This window comes from Siphateles boraxobius, unplaced genomic scaffold (assembly GCF_051911475.1).
Source record: "Siphateles boraxobius isolate OS27281-9 unplaced genomic scaffold, OSU_SipBor_1 7, whole genome shotgun sequence".
NCBI lineage: Eukaryota > Metazoa > Chordata > Actinopteri > Cypriniformes > Leuciscidae > Siphateles > Siphateles boraxobius.
The window spans coordinates 7,647,471-7,662,007 of record NW_027509197.1 but is presented as its reverse complement, the minus strand read 5'-3'; the positions used below and the strand labels follow the sequence as shown (position 1 = coordinate 7,662,007).

Genomic DNA, 14,537 nt, shown 5'->3' with positions numbered 1-14,537 from the left:
ATTTAATGTAAAATGGTGACAACATATTCAGACTTGACCTTTATTTGACTTTAATATGGACATTTTATGCCATCTTCATTTCCAAAGCATATTTCATCAAACTGACTGATATGGGAAGCTTTGTACATGTTTGGATCAAACTATGTTCGCTTATAGAGCAAAAACAACGAGTCCCTCTGAAACGAAGGAACATCTTCAGCATAAAGACAAAGATTACTGGAAGAGACTTTGATTTCACTGATATTACTCAATTTAGTCAATGTATCAGGCTTTCTGTGCTTATCAGCGTAATAGTTTTACAAAAGAATATGTAAGGCATTTTGTAAGTGAGTGTTAAAACCAATTTACATATTTAAAAATGGTTTATAATCCAACATATGTTTGTTTTTTTTCTAAAAAAATGCAAGTCATCCCCTGAAAACAGGGCATAGGAGTATAGTTTCTGTACATAAATATTCCCTATAAAACACAAACTAAAAAAAAAAAGAAAAGAAAAAACAACACCTTTTTTATTTTACAACATTCATATATAAAAATAATCTCTTTTCTCCGTCACGGAGCCTCTCTACAAGCGTGAGCATACTGAAGAAAACATGAACATGCAGTGTGAATAAAACCAGCACAACGACAAACTCTTAAATTCTTGGCATTCAAATGAGTTAATATAGAAAACAAAACCTTTACCAAACATTCACTAAAGAAGCTTAAAATCTTTCCTGTGTTCCTTTTTTGCAACTTTCTTGAAGTGTATCTGTAAAGAAGTGCTTACACCTGCACATGAAACGCAACTCCTCATACACTGCACCTCTCAGTAACGCTGTGCTCTCTGTAAACGGTTTGTGTGTGTTTGTGTAACGTATAGGCCGACATACAGTACTCTTAATTATTCTGTAGTGCACGAGTATCAGCTTTGCTGAAAATCTACGAAGGGACTGGATCTCTTGCAACAAGCGGCATGTGCAAGTTTTCCGATGTAAATGTAAGCATGCAGTGTGTGACCTGCAATCCGCGTGGCTTAGTCGCTAACATCTAAACCCAGCCCGGTCATGTTGGCAGATGACAAATCTGTGTCGTCTTCATTGCAGCTTTCATCCGATTCATCCTCGCTGTGATTTCCCATCAGGACTTGCTGCATGGCAAGAGTCGCTCCGTCTGATGAAAGTGCCTGGAAGCCGTCTACATTCATCCCCACTGTAACCACACTACCTGCACACAAAGACAATACACAACCTACTATCAAAATTCAGTCAAATCTGTAATATGAAACCAAGAAAATGGAGATTATAGGTTTAAAAGCAACGACGCACCAAGCCGATGTAAAAGAACTAGCGGCGACGAAAGCGGACTGTTTTCGCCTCGCGTCGGCTTTGTCTCCACAAAAAAGCTACGCTTGAACACACCAAAAACACTAAAGGCGACTGTCAGCATGTGCTTGCGTGAACGGTCTATATCAGCAGGTATAAATCTTCAGTCAAACCAATAATATTTGATTTTTTTTTTTTACTAGTGGGTGCAGGACACTATAGTTAATTTATGTAAATGAGGATAGCAAAATAAAGTAAACTGTGACATTATGCCCAAAGATTCCTCATACAGTGGACTACCAGTATTTGGGACCAAAAATTATTCAGACACTATGTATTGCTTAAGCTGTTTTTCTTTAATTGCGAATTCGACCTTTTTACACCACAGACGGAACAAAATTAAGCATTGCTTGGTAATTTGTTGACCTAAATTAGTATTATCTAATTGTGTACTTAGGTACAATAGCTGTCAGATGTCAGCTGTTAAATTTAATTAATTTGTGAGAGTTTACATAAGGATGACCAAAACCAGTGAAATATAAACTGATTTGATAACTGAGTTCTTGTCATAATTTATTACCATTTTTGAAACTGTAGCGAATAAACTGTGATAATATAAGAAATGTTGAAGGTGTCTGAATACATTTTGGTTTGACTGTATATTCAGGAAACCGAAACTAGGACTGCAGATATACAAATCGTAAACAAAGCTTGCTTACAATTTTGAATATCAATCATGTTGATCACTTGCTTCATTCTAGGCAGCTCGGATTATCATGAATATTCTCGCATTGGAAAGCTCAGGTAAGATAACGTAAAATTAGAACAGCGTTCTGTACCGTCTTGTCTTCTTAGCTCGCTTTCATCACTATCGCTTTTATTCTTGCGCTTTACTTCTTTACTCTTTCGCTAACCTGAACAGCCAATCAGAGTTCTCTCTCTCTCTCTCACCACCGACGTACACCGATTCAACAATCTCAAAAAAAGCCAAAACCATGGCCCAAACCCCCCTGATGGGGTCCGACTAGTGCAGAACACACCACAAAAACTGGGCCAGCCGACGCTCAACGACAGCCCGACACTGGCAGATGGCCGACCGTTGGCTTGATGTGTCAGGGCCATGAGATCCTGAGTGTTATAAGAAGACATTATCTTGAGGAAGTACCGTCTGGCATTGTGAGCTGCTGCTGGGTTCCAGACGAGGCGATGGTGTCGGACCAGAAGCGGTGTAGTGGGCGGCTCTGAGCTTTCTTCTTGGTTTTAGCTGACTCTGTCGAGTTGGCATCCAGCATCGGCTGCAAGATCCGTCTTCGAGCATTAATAAACCTGCAGGACAGACCCACTCAATATTCAGCATCACTCGCTATTAGGGATGGTAACGATTAATCGACGATCGATTAATTGTCGATAATACATTTAATCAATAAAACTGGTTCTCGCATGCAAAACATGTAAAGTGCCGGAGTTTGGGACCATTTTACACCATCATGGCTAAGTTAAGCCTATTGTTTTGTGCAAATGCAAGTTTATTTTGTGTAGGCCTATCTATATCCAATTTATCTCATATAGGATGCATTTGGTTAAGAATTAAAGCTGTAGTAAAGCGTACAGTGATCATCTTTAGCTTCAGCACGCACAGCTCAAACAGCAATGCACGGTTAATAACTATGATTGGGATTGTGATATTACATAACGTGAGAACACTATTATATTAAATCGTTGTGAATTCATTGGGTTTAGTTGCCATTTTCAGCGGGTTGTTCCAGGAAGAGCTTACACACTTTCTGACAAGCACGCTTCTGAGTGATGACACATTGTATTAGTCGTTTTATTTGATTAATAAATAAGTAATTTAATTAAATGATCAATCCCATCGAAACATTTAACAATCCTACTAGCCCTTTATTTGGATTAAAAACCCTTCTCATTCATTTGGTGAGGAACATGGCGTTTTGAGCAGCATTTGCAGACCCTGTCATGCTGTTGAATGTATGACACTGCAGCAGACGCAGATTGCAGTGTAAGGCTAACGATTAATCGATTAATTGATCGGTAATTTAAACGACAATCGATCATGGGAATTTGTAAAAATCGACATCCCTACTCGCTATGCAGGATGAATGAAAGAGACATTGTTAATGAGTAAACAAAACATGGTGAAAGATGATATTTGCGATACTGATGATATCAGAAAGCTTGCCATAAGACACAAAGGCTTTTTCAAATGGCACAAAACTTAATTATGCTGCCATTTTTGGCAATCCCAGAATGCATTTTGTCAAGGAGAGTGTAAAAAATAACGTGCCCTTCAAGTGGAGTCAGCAATATTGGAATATATTTCAAAGCACATGAATGACTGAGCAAAGTCATATTTTCAAGTGGGAAACTCAGAATTCTGGATGATACAAGATTTGCAGAGTTGTAAGTTTGGAAGCGCCATGTGACTTGTCAATTTGAAACATTGCGGAAGCGCTGATTTATAATACAGATAAAATTATATAAAATATCTATAATCTATATATAGAGATCAGTGAGTGGAAACAACAAGGGAATCACTTGACTTTGAGGTTTACTTAAATGTAAAGCAAAGAAACATTTAGGTTTGAACTGTACGCAGTCCCAATAGGGACCTTTGCAAAAATAAAATTATACACACTTCACATGCTCACGTGAAAGTTTCTCATGAGCATGTGAAAGTCTGTATATTTGAATTTTTGCAAAGGTCCCTTTAGCGGCTCCATATATATATATATGTGTAAGTGATAGAAATGAATTAATTTTGAACTGAAATTTTATTTATTTTGGAATCCTGGTCACAATATAAATATATATTTAATATATTTCACTTTGCTTATGCTACTTCCTTGTTATGTTTAGGACTTTAATGCGTTACATTAGAGCTGCACGATTATGACAAAAATCATAATTGCCGATTATTCCCTTGAAATTGTAATTGCGATTATTAATTACGATTATTACAATTTACATTGAATATATATAGGTGTATTATAATACATGTTTACACAAAAACTGTTAACACACACAAGTACTGTCGCCCTTTACTTAACATAAATTGTAAGAATGACTAATAGTAAAGACTACTAATAGATAAACATTAGGACTATGCTAAAGAAATTAAATAGCAGTCCCAAACTAGTTTTTGTAAATACAATGTTGATATGAGCCACCACAGTCATTTAAAAATATAAAAAATAACACAAAGTGAAAATAAAGTGGCATTTTTGGGTTATGGAAACGACACTTACCATGGTAAATACACAATACTAACAAGAACTGTTAATGAAACAGCTCCTGGTGAATAGAATGAAAATCACACCTGCATGTAAATCCTTCTCAGCTAACACGTGATTTATTGGTATTTTACTTTTATTTCGTGACTTACTAATTTACATTGTAACGACGTTGCTCGTAGTTTCTTTTGCACTTTATACAGTGAAGCGATACACAGCGCGCGCCGCCGCATTTGCGCGTGCAATTGAAGAGTGCGCGCTACGAGCACAGTATAACGGCTGACAGGACAGTAAAGTCCGTTTTTCTGAGGTGAAAGACTTTTTATTTCAGCGTACACTTACGTCACTGCCTGGTATGTCATATTGTGCTGGGTTTTCTGAAGTAGTCGTGATTCGCCTCTCATAACATAATTATGCTCTAAACACACACACACGCAGAGTGGATTTTCTTTTGTAATCGCGGCTTTGAACGATTACGTAATCGTGGCATCCGTAATCGTAATCGCAATTAGAAATTCGATTAATTGTGCAGCCCTACGTTACATGTCATTATACCAATTCGGAGGTATGAGTTTCCCAGGTGCACATGAAGGCAGCATCGACTTAAGATGGCAGATAAAGCAAGGGGAAAAAGAAGACATATGGATATCGGATTATTTAAGGAAATATATAAAGGCACAGTATTTGATTAAGACTAGCAAACTTTAAAATTGTGCTGTCACATTTTGATAATCAAGTAATCGGCAGACTATTTTGATGATTTAATTAAGAAAACTGACTTTATATAGGTAAAATAAAACGGATTAAAGTGAACAATAACATGAAAAAAGTGAACAATGCAAATAATATTTTTTAAAATAACTTACAATTCAAATATGTATATAATGCAGCAATAATGACTGGATAAAAAAGTTTGTGGCAAGCAGGGTGAGGCCGAGAATCATGGAAACAAAATTGATTTCTTAAAAAAAAAAAAAGATTGGATATAAAATGTATTAAAAAGGCTAATAATTCTATGATTTTATTAAACAATACTGGTATAATACACAACGTCTTTGAATGATTATGTCCTATATATATCCTGCAACTGTTGTTGATACTATAGATAAATCAAGCGGCTTGGTCTCTGTCTACTTCGTGTGATTGCTAAATGAACTTACCAATTGTTGACTTGGAGTAAAGTCAGGTTTGTTTGAGTTGCAATTTGCTTTTTCTCTTCTTCAGTGGGATAGGGGTGCTAGATAAAGAAGTTGAGCAGTAGAGTGTTTAAGGATTTATAGAAGGTAAAGCAAAACGGATTACCTTTAAACATTTGTTTGCCTACTAACCGCAATGTGCTGGAAGAGCCAGGTGCGCATGACGTTGGTAGCTTGTTTGGGGAGAACGCCACGCTTGTTTTTAGGCGAGCTGTCGTCTCCACCGAAGAAACTCAAGTCCTGATTGAACTGAAGTTGGAACTACAGTGAGTACAAGCAGTAAATGATCAGTGAATCTTGCCTGTGATCGATGTTTAAATGAGATCAGTTGGAGAGTAAAGCAAACCTGTGAGTTCTGGATATGTAATGTTCTGGGTGAGATGGCTTGTGTCACCACTTGTCCCTGTGGTGTGACCATAGTCACTGGCTGATATATTGTATTACCTGCACAAAAAGGAGAGTTTATTTTCAATCAGAGGAACCATTATTTCAAACAAATAACCACGTATGCCAATCAGATTCAAAATGTTCACATGTAAGAAGTCATCTCCGTGTTACAGTGTACTTATACATTGACTGAGTAATAATAATTAACAACATGTCCTTACTTTAGGGTTAGGGTAATTATGCATAATTTATAGTTATTACTACAGTAACTACATGTAACTTAACGAGGACACTGTCAAATAAAGTGTTACCGCAAAATCTAGTTATAAATAACAAAGGTATAATTTATTTATGCACCAATACTAAATGTGTAATTGTTTAAATAATGAAAATGCCACAAGACGACTTAATAAAACTCTTAATACATTTTTTTAATTATTTTATTTATTTAAACTCTAAAAAGCCATCTTTCCACTCATGTTTATATTCACTTATGTTTGTTGCATTTTTAGCTTGGCACAGCAGTCAATTTCACATCCAAAATGCACTAAAACTACCAAAACACTTCACTTATGTCTCAAATCAAGTACTAACAAAGGTTTTCACCCAACAAACACAATTTGTCACAAGAACAATGACTAAAAAACACTTGCAGGCAGCATTATTAAATCTAAAATGACAGCTCTCTACTGTTTAGAACTGACTGCTGTACATGTTACATGATCCATGTTTGCATTACAGTACACATTTATTCCTATGTTTTCCTTTTTTAGATATGGAATATATTTCAAAGTGGTATTACTGTAGAAATGGAGCAACTATCTGTCATATTCATGTTTGTGTTATGTTAGGGGTTTGAACTTAAGTTTAACAGTTTTGAAAAGAGTATGTAAACATGTGCAAATTGGCCTGTAGGTACATTGAGTCTGACGGATTGTGTTTGAGTGAGAAAAGAAGTCATGCAAATTGAAAGTAGTAGTCACTGAATGCATTTTGTGCCAAAGCAATGATAAATGCTCCACAGTTTAGCCCACATAATCTATGTTTCCATCCACCTATTTTTATGCGCATTTTGGGATATCGCCAAGATGCTCATATATTCTCAAAATGCACAAAAAAATCGTATCCGCTCGTTTGAGTCAGATACATGTTTTATCAGATAAGAAAACATGCGCATAAACTACAATGGTAACACATTTAACCAATAAAAATCTCAATGCGAATCAAAAAAATTAAAGTTAAATTTGCAATTTCAGATGAAAACATAGCTAATGTCTGCTGCTGTGCTCAATGTGTGAAATGTTTTGAAAACCCTAACAATTATTAAATAATTATTACAGACATAGTTATAATGTTTTACAAAATTAGTGTTTAAAGAACATTTTAGTGTGTAAATATAATAATTTTCACCTCGGCCTCATTGTTTTGATTCGAATATATCACATCGGGTCAGGCGGATGCTTACAATCTATCCGCAAAACTTCAAATATTTTAGCGCAACCAAAGGTCAATTAGGATCTGCAAATGTACCATCTGACCACGCAGCTCCCGTACTGTTCTTTATTGGAAAACTAATAATTTCTGGAATGTCTCTTGTCTGAGTCAGTGAAAAAGCAGCTTTCCTGCTGAAGTTTGTAACAAATGAACTGTGTACCTGGGACCACTTGTGATGGATTGACTGCGGTCACTGTAACATTGCCTTGTTGAAGACCTGGTGAGGGCACCACAAGGCCTTGGGGGCTGAGGGCACTAGAGAAAGAGTTGACCAGCTGCAAAAGAATAAATAAATAAAACAACAGCAACAATAAAAACCTCCTCAATGTACTTGCTTTAAGTGCGAGTCTACAATAAGAGTGCAAAGGCATTTACCTGGTCATGGCCGGGAGAGTACGGGCTGCCTGGTTCTCCACTCAGTAGAGTCTCGCTGTTCATCTTGGTCTTGAGGCAGGAAATGTAACGGCTGCAGAAGTCCTTGCACAGGTCACTAACCTTCTCTAGCTCTAACAGATGAATCCTCAGCACCTGGATGGCTTTGACCATCTGATAGCAAAGAAACACTAGTCAGTTTGAAGTCATGATCAAAGCTATTAAGTATACACAGTAATATTAGCTATTTTCGCTGTTAGCTATTAGCTATTTTGACACCATGTGTCTCTTACCAAGTTGTCGAGGTCAGGGTCTTCACTAAAGAAGGCTTTGCCCTCTTTCTCTTGACTGCGGACAAAGTTCTCAATGTCAACATCAAAACTGGCAGATGTCACACAGTCAGAGCCCTGAGTCGACTGCTCACACTTCTCAAACAGCAGAGCCAAGAGAGGGAAAAGAGGATGTCTGTGGTCGAGAAGAATCATGTGTAAGAGACGGCACTGTTCAAGGTGGTACTCACAGACCCTGAACACATTTGAGTGTAAAATACACTACCTGTCAAAAGTTTAGGGTCGGCAAGATTTTTGATGCGTTTTTAAAGAAGTCTCTCTTATGCTCACCGAGGCTGCATTTATTTTATCTCAAATCAAATAAAAACTGTATTACAGTAAAACAAATACAGTAAAAAATGTAATATTGTGGAATATTATTACAATTTGAAATAGCTAATTTATTCCTAGGTAATTTATTCCTGTGATGCAAAGCTGAATTTTCAGGATCAATCCTTTGAATGATTAATGAATTAATCAATACTAAATCAATGATTTGCTGAGGAAACATTATTATTATCCATGTTGAAAACAGTTGCGCTGCTTAAGATTTTTATGGAAAGTGTGATGCATTTGATTAACAAAGTTCAAAATAACAGCATTTATTTGAAATCTTTTGTAACATTATTAATACCTTTACTGTCACTTTTCATCAAATGAATGTGTGCTCGCTGATTAGTATTAATTTCTTTAAAAATATATATTTTTTTTAAGAGTAGTGTACATTTATAGAATATACAAGATTTGACTTGAGAGTTTGTGTGTAAATGTGGAGAATTACGTATGTCACCTATATATACAGGCTTTGTCGACATCCATTTGTGTTTGTGGTTCAGAGGACACAGGACTGCTGGAGCTCCCATTGGCAAAGCCCTTTTCCAGGTCACTCTCCGACTGCTCCATTACCTCCATCTATTCCAGGGGGAAACAAAATAATCATTTCATTTACTAGGTCTAACTATTTGCTTGACAGTTGTATTTTAGCATTTTTAGCTAAGTGACTTTAAAATGCTTCATGATGGACACTTTAACAGTTAAACTTGTACTGAAAATGACACATAGACAGCAATTAAATATTTATAAAACATATTTTAAATGTTCATTGACAGCTTCAGGTCGTCAAAAAGTATTATAATAGTTTTTAGTTTCTATAAGTTTTATATTAGGCTTGACTTTTATACAGTTTAAAACCCTGATTTATGTAATTGTGTTACTTAAGCAAGAATAAAAATCAAATGAAATGTTAATTGTCAACCTCAAGAGTTCAAATTAAACATTTACATTTCTATTCATTTGATGAGGCTTGTCATTATTGTACAGTTTAAACCTTATAGTAAAAAACAAAAATCAACTAAATATTAAATGTATAAAATTTAAATAAAATATTTTATGGTTGAACTTGATCAATTTAGTCAACACTACATTATATTATATAATGCTGGTGTCGTCACATTTTTAAAATACCCAAGTCGGTACCTTTGACAACACTTATTTCCAGGTTTATTTTAAGGAAGCTGGTAAACACTGAGATGTTCCCAGGTTTAAATAAATGAGGTTGGTCAATTTAGCAATTTACCAGGTTTAGATAAAAGTCGATAATCAGTTAAGTGTGTCAGTTTACACACAAAGAAAACTAAGATTTAAAAAAGTATAAGCATAAAAAAGGGTTTGTACAAGGTGCTTAAAATGCTTGAAGTACTTGAATTTGACTTTTTGAAATTTAAGTCCTGGAAAACAGCCATATTTATGAAAAGGTACTTTGCAAAGCCCTTGAATTATTGAAAGACAATATGTGAAATAAGAAATTAATAAAACAATATTTTTACACAAAATGAACGCTGCAGCCCTTCTGATACAGATATAGAGCCATTTCGCATGGCTATGAGTGTGATATTGCTCATAAATAGCCAAGTACATGATACAGCTTTCATTTTTCAGGTCAATATATTCATGGGAGTAAAAATCCGTTTGAATAAGGAAAGCGATATCTTTGTCATTGTATCCTTTCAATGGTTAAAGTTACCACAGTCATAGCATCTGCTGCACTTTTCTTTTACCATTTTGTTTTATTGGTTTATTTTTCTTGTTTATCTATTTACCTTTTTAGAATTTGAAAGATAATAAAGATATTGTTTGATAAGTGAGATCTCTGATTGAAAACCAAAAACTTAATGCTTGAAAAGTCCTTGAATTTCATTTAACAGTATCTGTACGCACCCTGATACAATGTTTAATTTACTTAAAATGTTCAATTTAATTTAAAAACTTTTTGTGCTGTTTTCTAACAGTTTGGACTTGAATAAAGAGAGAAAACCGGCACTTAACCTTTTCACTAGCATTTTGTTTTCGTAGTTAGACAGATATACTGAAGTATCATAATAGGATTGAGAATATATTGATTATCGCAGAATTGCTGTATCGTGATATTATCAGTATCCTGAGCCATGTATCATGTGTCGTATTGTATGGTACCCTGTGATTCCCACCCCAACTAAATAATTTAAAAAGAAAATGGGCTGAAATTTTTTCTGCTATGCTGTAGAAAGTGTAAATACTGTCAAAATGTTTAAAACAATGTATCAAAGATTTAACGGTTCTAAAAAAAATAAAAAGAGGAATGGGACAGCAAAGTGTGTGATACTTATGGAAAGCGGCAAACAGTAAAACATTAGTTTGACAGTTGAATATATCATGTGTACCTGCTGGTCTCCCTCTTGATATTTGTCTATGGACACAGACTGGGCAGCCATCATATTCAAAGTGGGCACTGCCAACACTGGGGCATTATACGGGCGGGCAGCAGGAAAGTTCCTGGAAGTAACCACATGCAATATATATATATATTTTTAAATGTTCTAGGCACAAACATCATTACAGTAGTTAATGAATGCATTAAACACTTTTGATTCGATGGAATCAGCCAATGCTGGTTCTTTTAAATGTATGGTCAAGGTTTTTTCTTTCTTTCTTATTATATGCAGCTAAATAAAAGGTGAATGCATAATAAAAACTTGCAAATGGAAGCCTGAATGTGATGATTTTGTACTGTAGAGCAAGGGTTTTTTAAGGGGGCCACCAGGGAGTCCTAGGGAGTCTGTGGAAAATCGGTGTAAAAAAAGGTAAAAATAAATATTCAGTGTTGGGGTAAAGTAACGCATTACTTTTAAATTTACTCCTAAATATCTGAGTTTCTTTTTCAACAACCTCTCCTGTCCCCATGTTGAGAGAAAACATGAGTAAGGCCCTGATACACTTCAAACGAAATCGAAGAACAATCTGGTGTGACGTAATTTTGAACAAAATCAGGCCAAAACCAAGTTTGTGTTGTGTTTGTTTCAGGAGTTTGAAACAGCTTGCAAAAGCAAACTTTCTGGAATAGTTCGCTCTTGCTGGTGAACACCTTCGAACTACCATTGGTCTATTGTGATTACATAATAGGTGGGTGTGGCTCTGAGGCTCCGCCTTCTTTGACGTGGAAATATTTTCTTCTGTTCAGCCCCTCGAGTTCGGACGTCCGCTAGTAAAAAGATGAACACACTGGGGAGCTGCTTTATAGTAGAGAATGAACCTGTAATCTCAACTGAAAGAGCTACAGACACTGTTCTTCATGTTTAATACAGTAAAGCTGCTTGCCTTTAAACAATCTATTGTATAAAGTGGTGTATAAATAAACGTGACGTGGCTTTACCAGAGTGACGAATTTCAGAGCTCGTGCAAACATATCCACAACTATGATCAGATGCTTTCTTAACTGCTGTTTTTCTCACCGCTGTCTTTTTTGTGCATGTCTATTTTGTTATTGAAAGCAAAACGCACAGCACAGATTTACATATTCATCTAAACTCTGCTCTCAGCAGTGTGGGCGATAACAGTATATTGTATACATATTTCAAACTGCTTTTTTTACCCCAAAGCAAAGAACGAAAAATAACTTTGTTGTGAGTATATCAGGGCCTTAAGAGGCAGAGGTGTTGTGCGCACTGTGTAAACATGATGGATATTAAGTATAGTATAGTAACCAATTCAAAAACGACTTTTGATAAACATCACTTTTGTGTTTCCAGTAAAAATGTTAAACTTTCTTCTCCTGTGTCCTATTCTTATGCAGTGAAGAATGGCAGCACAGCTGAATGGTTTGGGAATAAAATAGAACTTTTGTTTTTTGTTACTAAAAACAAACAATCCCAGCTCAGGTGAGAAAAAGTATGCAATGTAAAAAGTAATGCAATGCAATACTTTCCATAAAAAGTAACTAAGTAACGCAATTAGTTACTTTTTAGGGTGTAATGTGATATTGTAATGCATTACTTTAAAAAAAATCCTTACACTGTAAAATAACACTATAATACAAATGTATCAAAAAGAAATAAAAAAAAGATTTTTTTTTTTTTAAAATAAATAATGCATCTAACCGTACAGTACTATAGTGAGAAAACATTATGTAATAGAAAAAAAATATTTTCCATATATTTATATTACATTTTCAAAATATAAATTGGCTCTTTATATATGGAAATAAATACAGCTGCTGCATTTTAGATTTTAGGATTGGGGGGGTCCCTCACATGAGAATGGTCGTATTATTTGGTAACGTTAGCATCTATTAGGCAGACTTGCCATTACATATTAGAGCGCCATTTCCATGTTAAAACAAACACATTCACAACCACTCGCACATCTGTTCTGGTGGGCACGAATACTGTAATATTTTACGGCATTCAGTTGGCGTGTTTTCAATGAATCTCTTTACAAATATACATAACGTTACATGCTATGTATTCATAGCCAAGCACAATATTATAATATAATAACATGATATACATGAAAATCCATCTTAACCAGAATACATACAGAATTTCGTGTATAAATAAACATGTCTAAACAAGCTAGAGCGTTATTGGTGTAAGGAGACGTGAAGTACTAAACTGAACGTTACAGTAAACCTTCGGCGGTCTGTTTATAGCTACTGACTCTTGGCCAAACTTTGGAGTACAAGAAAACACTCGTCAGTCTAGCATAAACGTTCACATTATTTGGGCTCATATAAGAAAACGTAGCAGCAGTCGCTAAAGTAGAAAACGCCTTGTAAGAAACAAACAGAGCTGTTAGCTCGTGCATTAGCGCGCTAGCAAACACAGGGAGCGAGTCGCTATAGCAGCGCACACGGGGCGCGCGCCAGCGCCAAACCGCAACGCCATCTCATCCTAATGCCTCGCGCTTCTTGCATATGATCGCTGTCCTCGATGTGAACCCAATTTAGTGTACGTTAAAGTGCGATTTTAATTGTTGTTAGTCTAAAATCCATCTATAACGATATGAATCTAGGCCGGAGACGGTTGTCTCGCGCTCATCTGGCCTGACTGAGAGCTGCTAAACAAGGGCCTTCCCTCAGCGCTCGCCCTTGCTAGAAAGAAACCTCCTGTCCATTAAAAAGCCGACATTTTTTTTTTTTTTTACTTCCAGAGATTTACAGCACAAGGGTGTCTCGACTGTCCCATGCAAATCCCATGAGCCCCTAACAGCGTATGCTCTCTTTAACTCAGCCCCGGGCATTTTTGTGTTGCTCGGATTGTTTGATTGATAGGGAACGGAAAAAGACGAGTTTGAGTGACAGCTTACCTGGGTGCCAATCTTCGTCACACTGACAAGCGGCTGCAGCAATCGGGATCCGCATTTGTCGCGCTACGTCATGACGCAAGGGCACGCAGGGCCTTCAGCTCATGAATATTGACGCGAGGGCGGAGCTGTGACGTGAGGAGAGGCGAAGTCTCGCCCTCAGCGAATATTTTGAACACTCCCCGTTATGGGAGTACCAGAATCGTGACAATTTGTTCTAAAATCTTTACCATTATTGTGCAGCTTAGTGTTTTTTCTTTCTTTCTGCAAGTTTGGCCATTAGACAGACAGAACGATAGATATTAATGAAAGATACTGATTTATAGATACAGACAGACAGAATGATAGATTCAAATTAAAGATAGATAGACAAAGAAGGATAGAAACACAGACGGACAGACAGATCTAGATAGGTAGAGAGATTGATAAAGTCAGCATGTCTTTGTCTTTTTAAATAACTTTTTGTATTCATTAGTTCGTTGTAAACGGTCTTGTGACAAAATAATTGAGAAAAATAATAGTCCCGGAATTCCATCACGATCACGATGGAAATACAGCATTTAAACCATTTGCGATTTTAAAGTATTG

At 36.1% G+C, this 14,537-nt stretch overlaps 1 protein-coding gene across 2 annotated transcripts; it reads right to left on the bottom strand.

The window, feature by feature from the left end:
* Positions 1-26: 26 nt before the first annotated feature.
* On the bottom strand, positions 27-14,059 carry pknox1.1 (pbx/knotted 1 homeobox 1.1). Of its 2 annotated transcripts, none has more exons than XM_077216742.1 (11): positions 13,953-14,059; positions 11,033-11,144; positions 9,124-9,245; positions 8,298-8,469; positions 8,008-8,178; positions 7,793-7,907; positions 6,098-6,195; positions 5,884-6,012; positions 5,716-5,792; positions 2,470-2,630; positions 27-1,206 (listed from the first exon to the last, which is right to left on the bottom strand). In XM_077216742.1, the coding sequence occupies exons 2-11, from the start codon at positions 11,084-11,086 to the stop codon at positions 1,016-1,018; spliced, it is 1,290 nt and encodes a 429-aa protein (XP_077072857.1). In that variant the 5' UTR covers positions 11,087-11,144; positions 13,953-14,059; the 3' UTR covers positions 27-1,015. The 2 variants fall into 2 exon arrangements, with proteins under 2 accessions (XP_077072857.1, XP_077072858.1); XM_077216743.1 differs by having other exon boundaries at positions 5,884-6,000; positions 13,953-14,051.
* Between the last annotated feature and the right edge of the window lie 478 nt (positions 14,060-14,537).

What these genes read in the sequence shown, in the direction of transcription:
- pknox1.1 (XM_077216742.1), bottom strand. Translation starts at nt 11,086, where the DNA reads ATGATGGCTGCCCAGTCTGTGTCCATAGACAAATATCAAGAGGGAGAC. An exon ending in GGCTCTTCCAGCACATTGCG is followed by an intron (nt 5,793 to 5,883) that starts GTTAGTAGGCAA and finishes TTCTTTATCTAG; the next exon opens with CACCCCTATCCCACTGAAGA. An exon ending in GCAGCTCACAATGCCAGACG is followed by an intron (nt 1,207 to 2,469) that starts GTACTTCCTCAA and finishes CTTTGTGTGCAG; the next exon opens with GTAGTGTGGTTACAGTGGGG.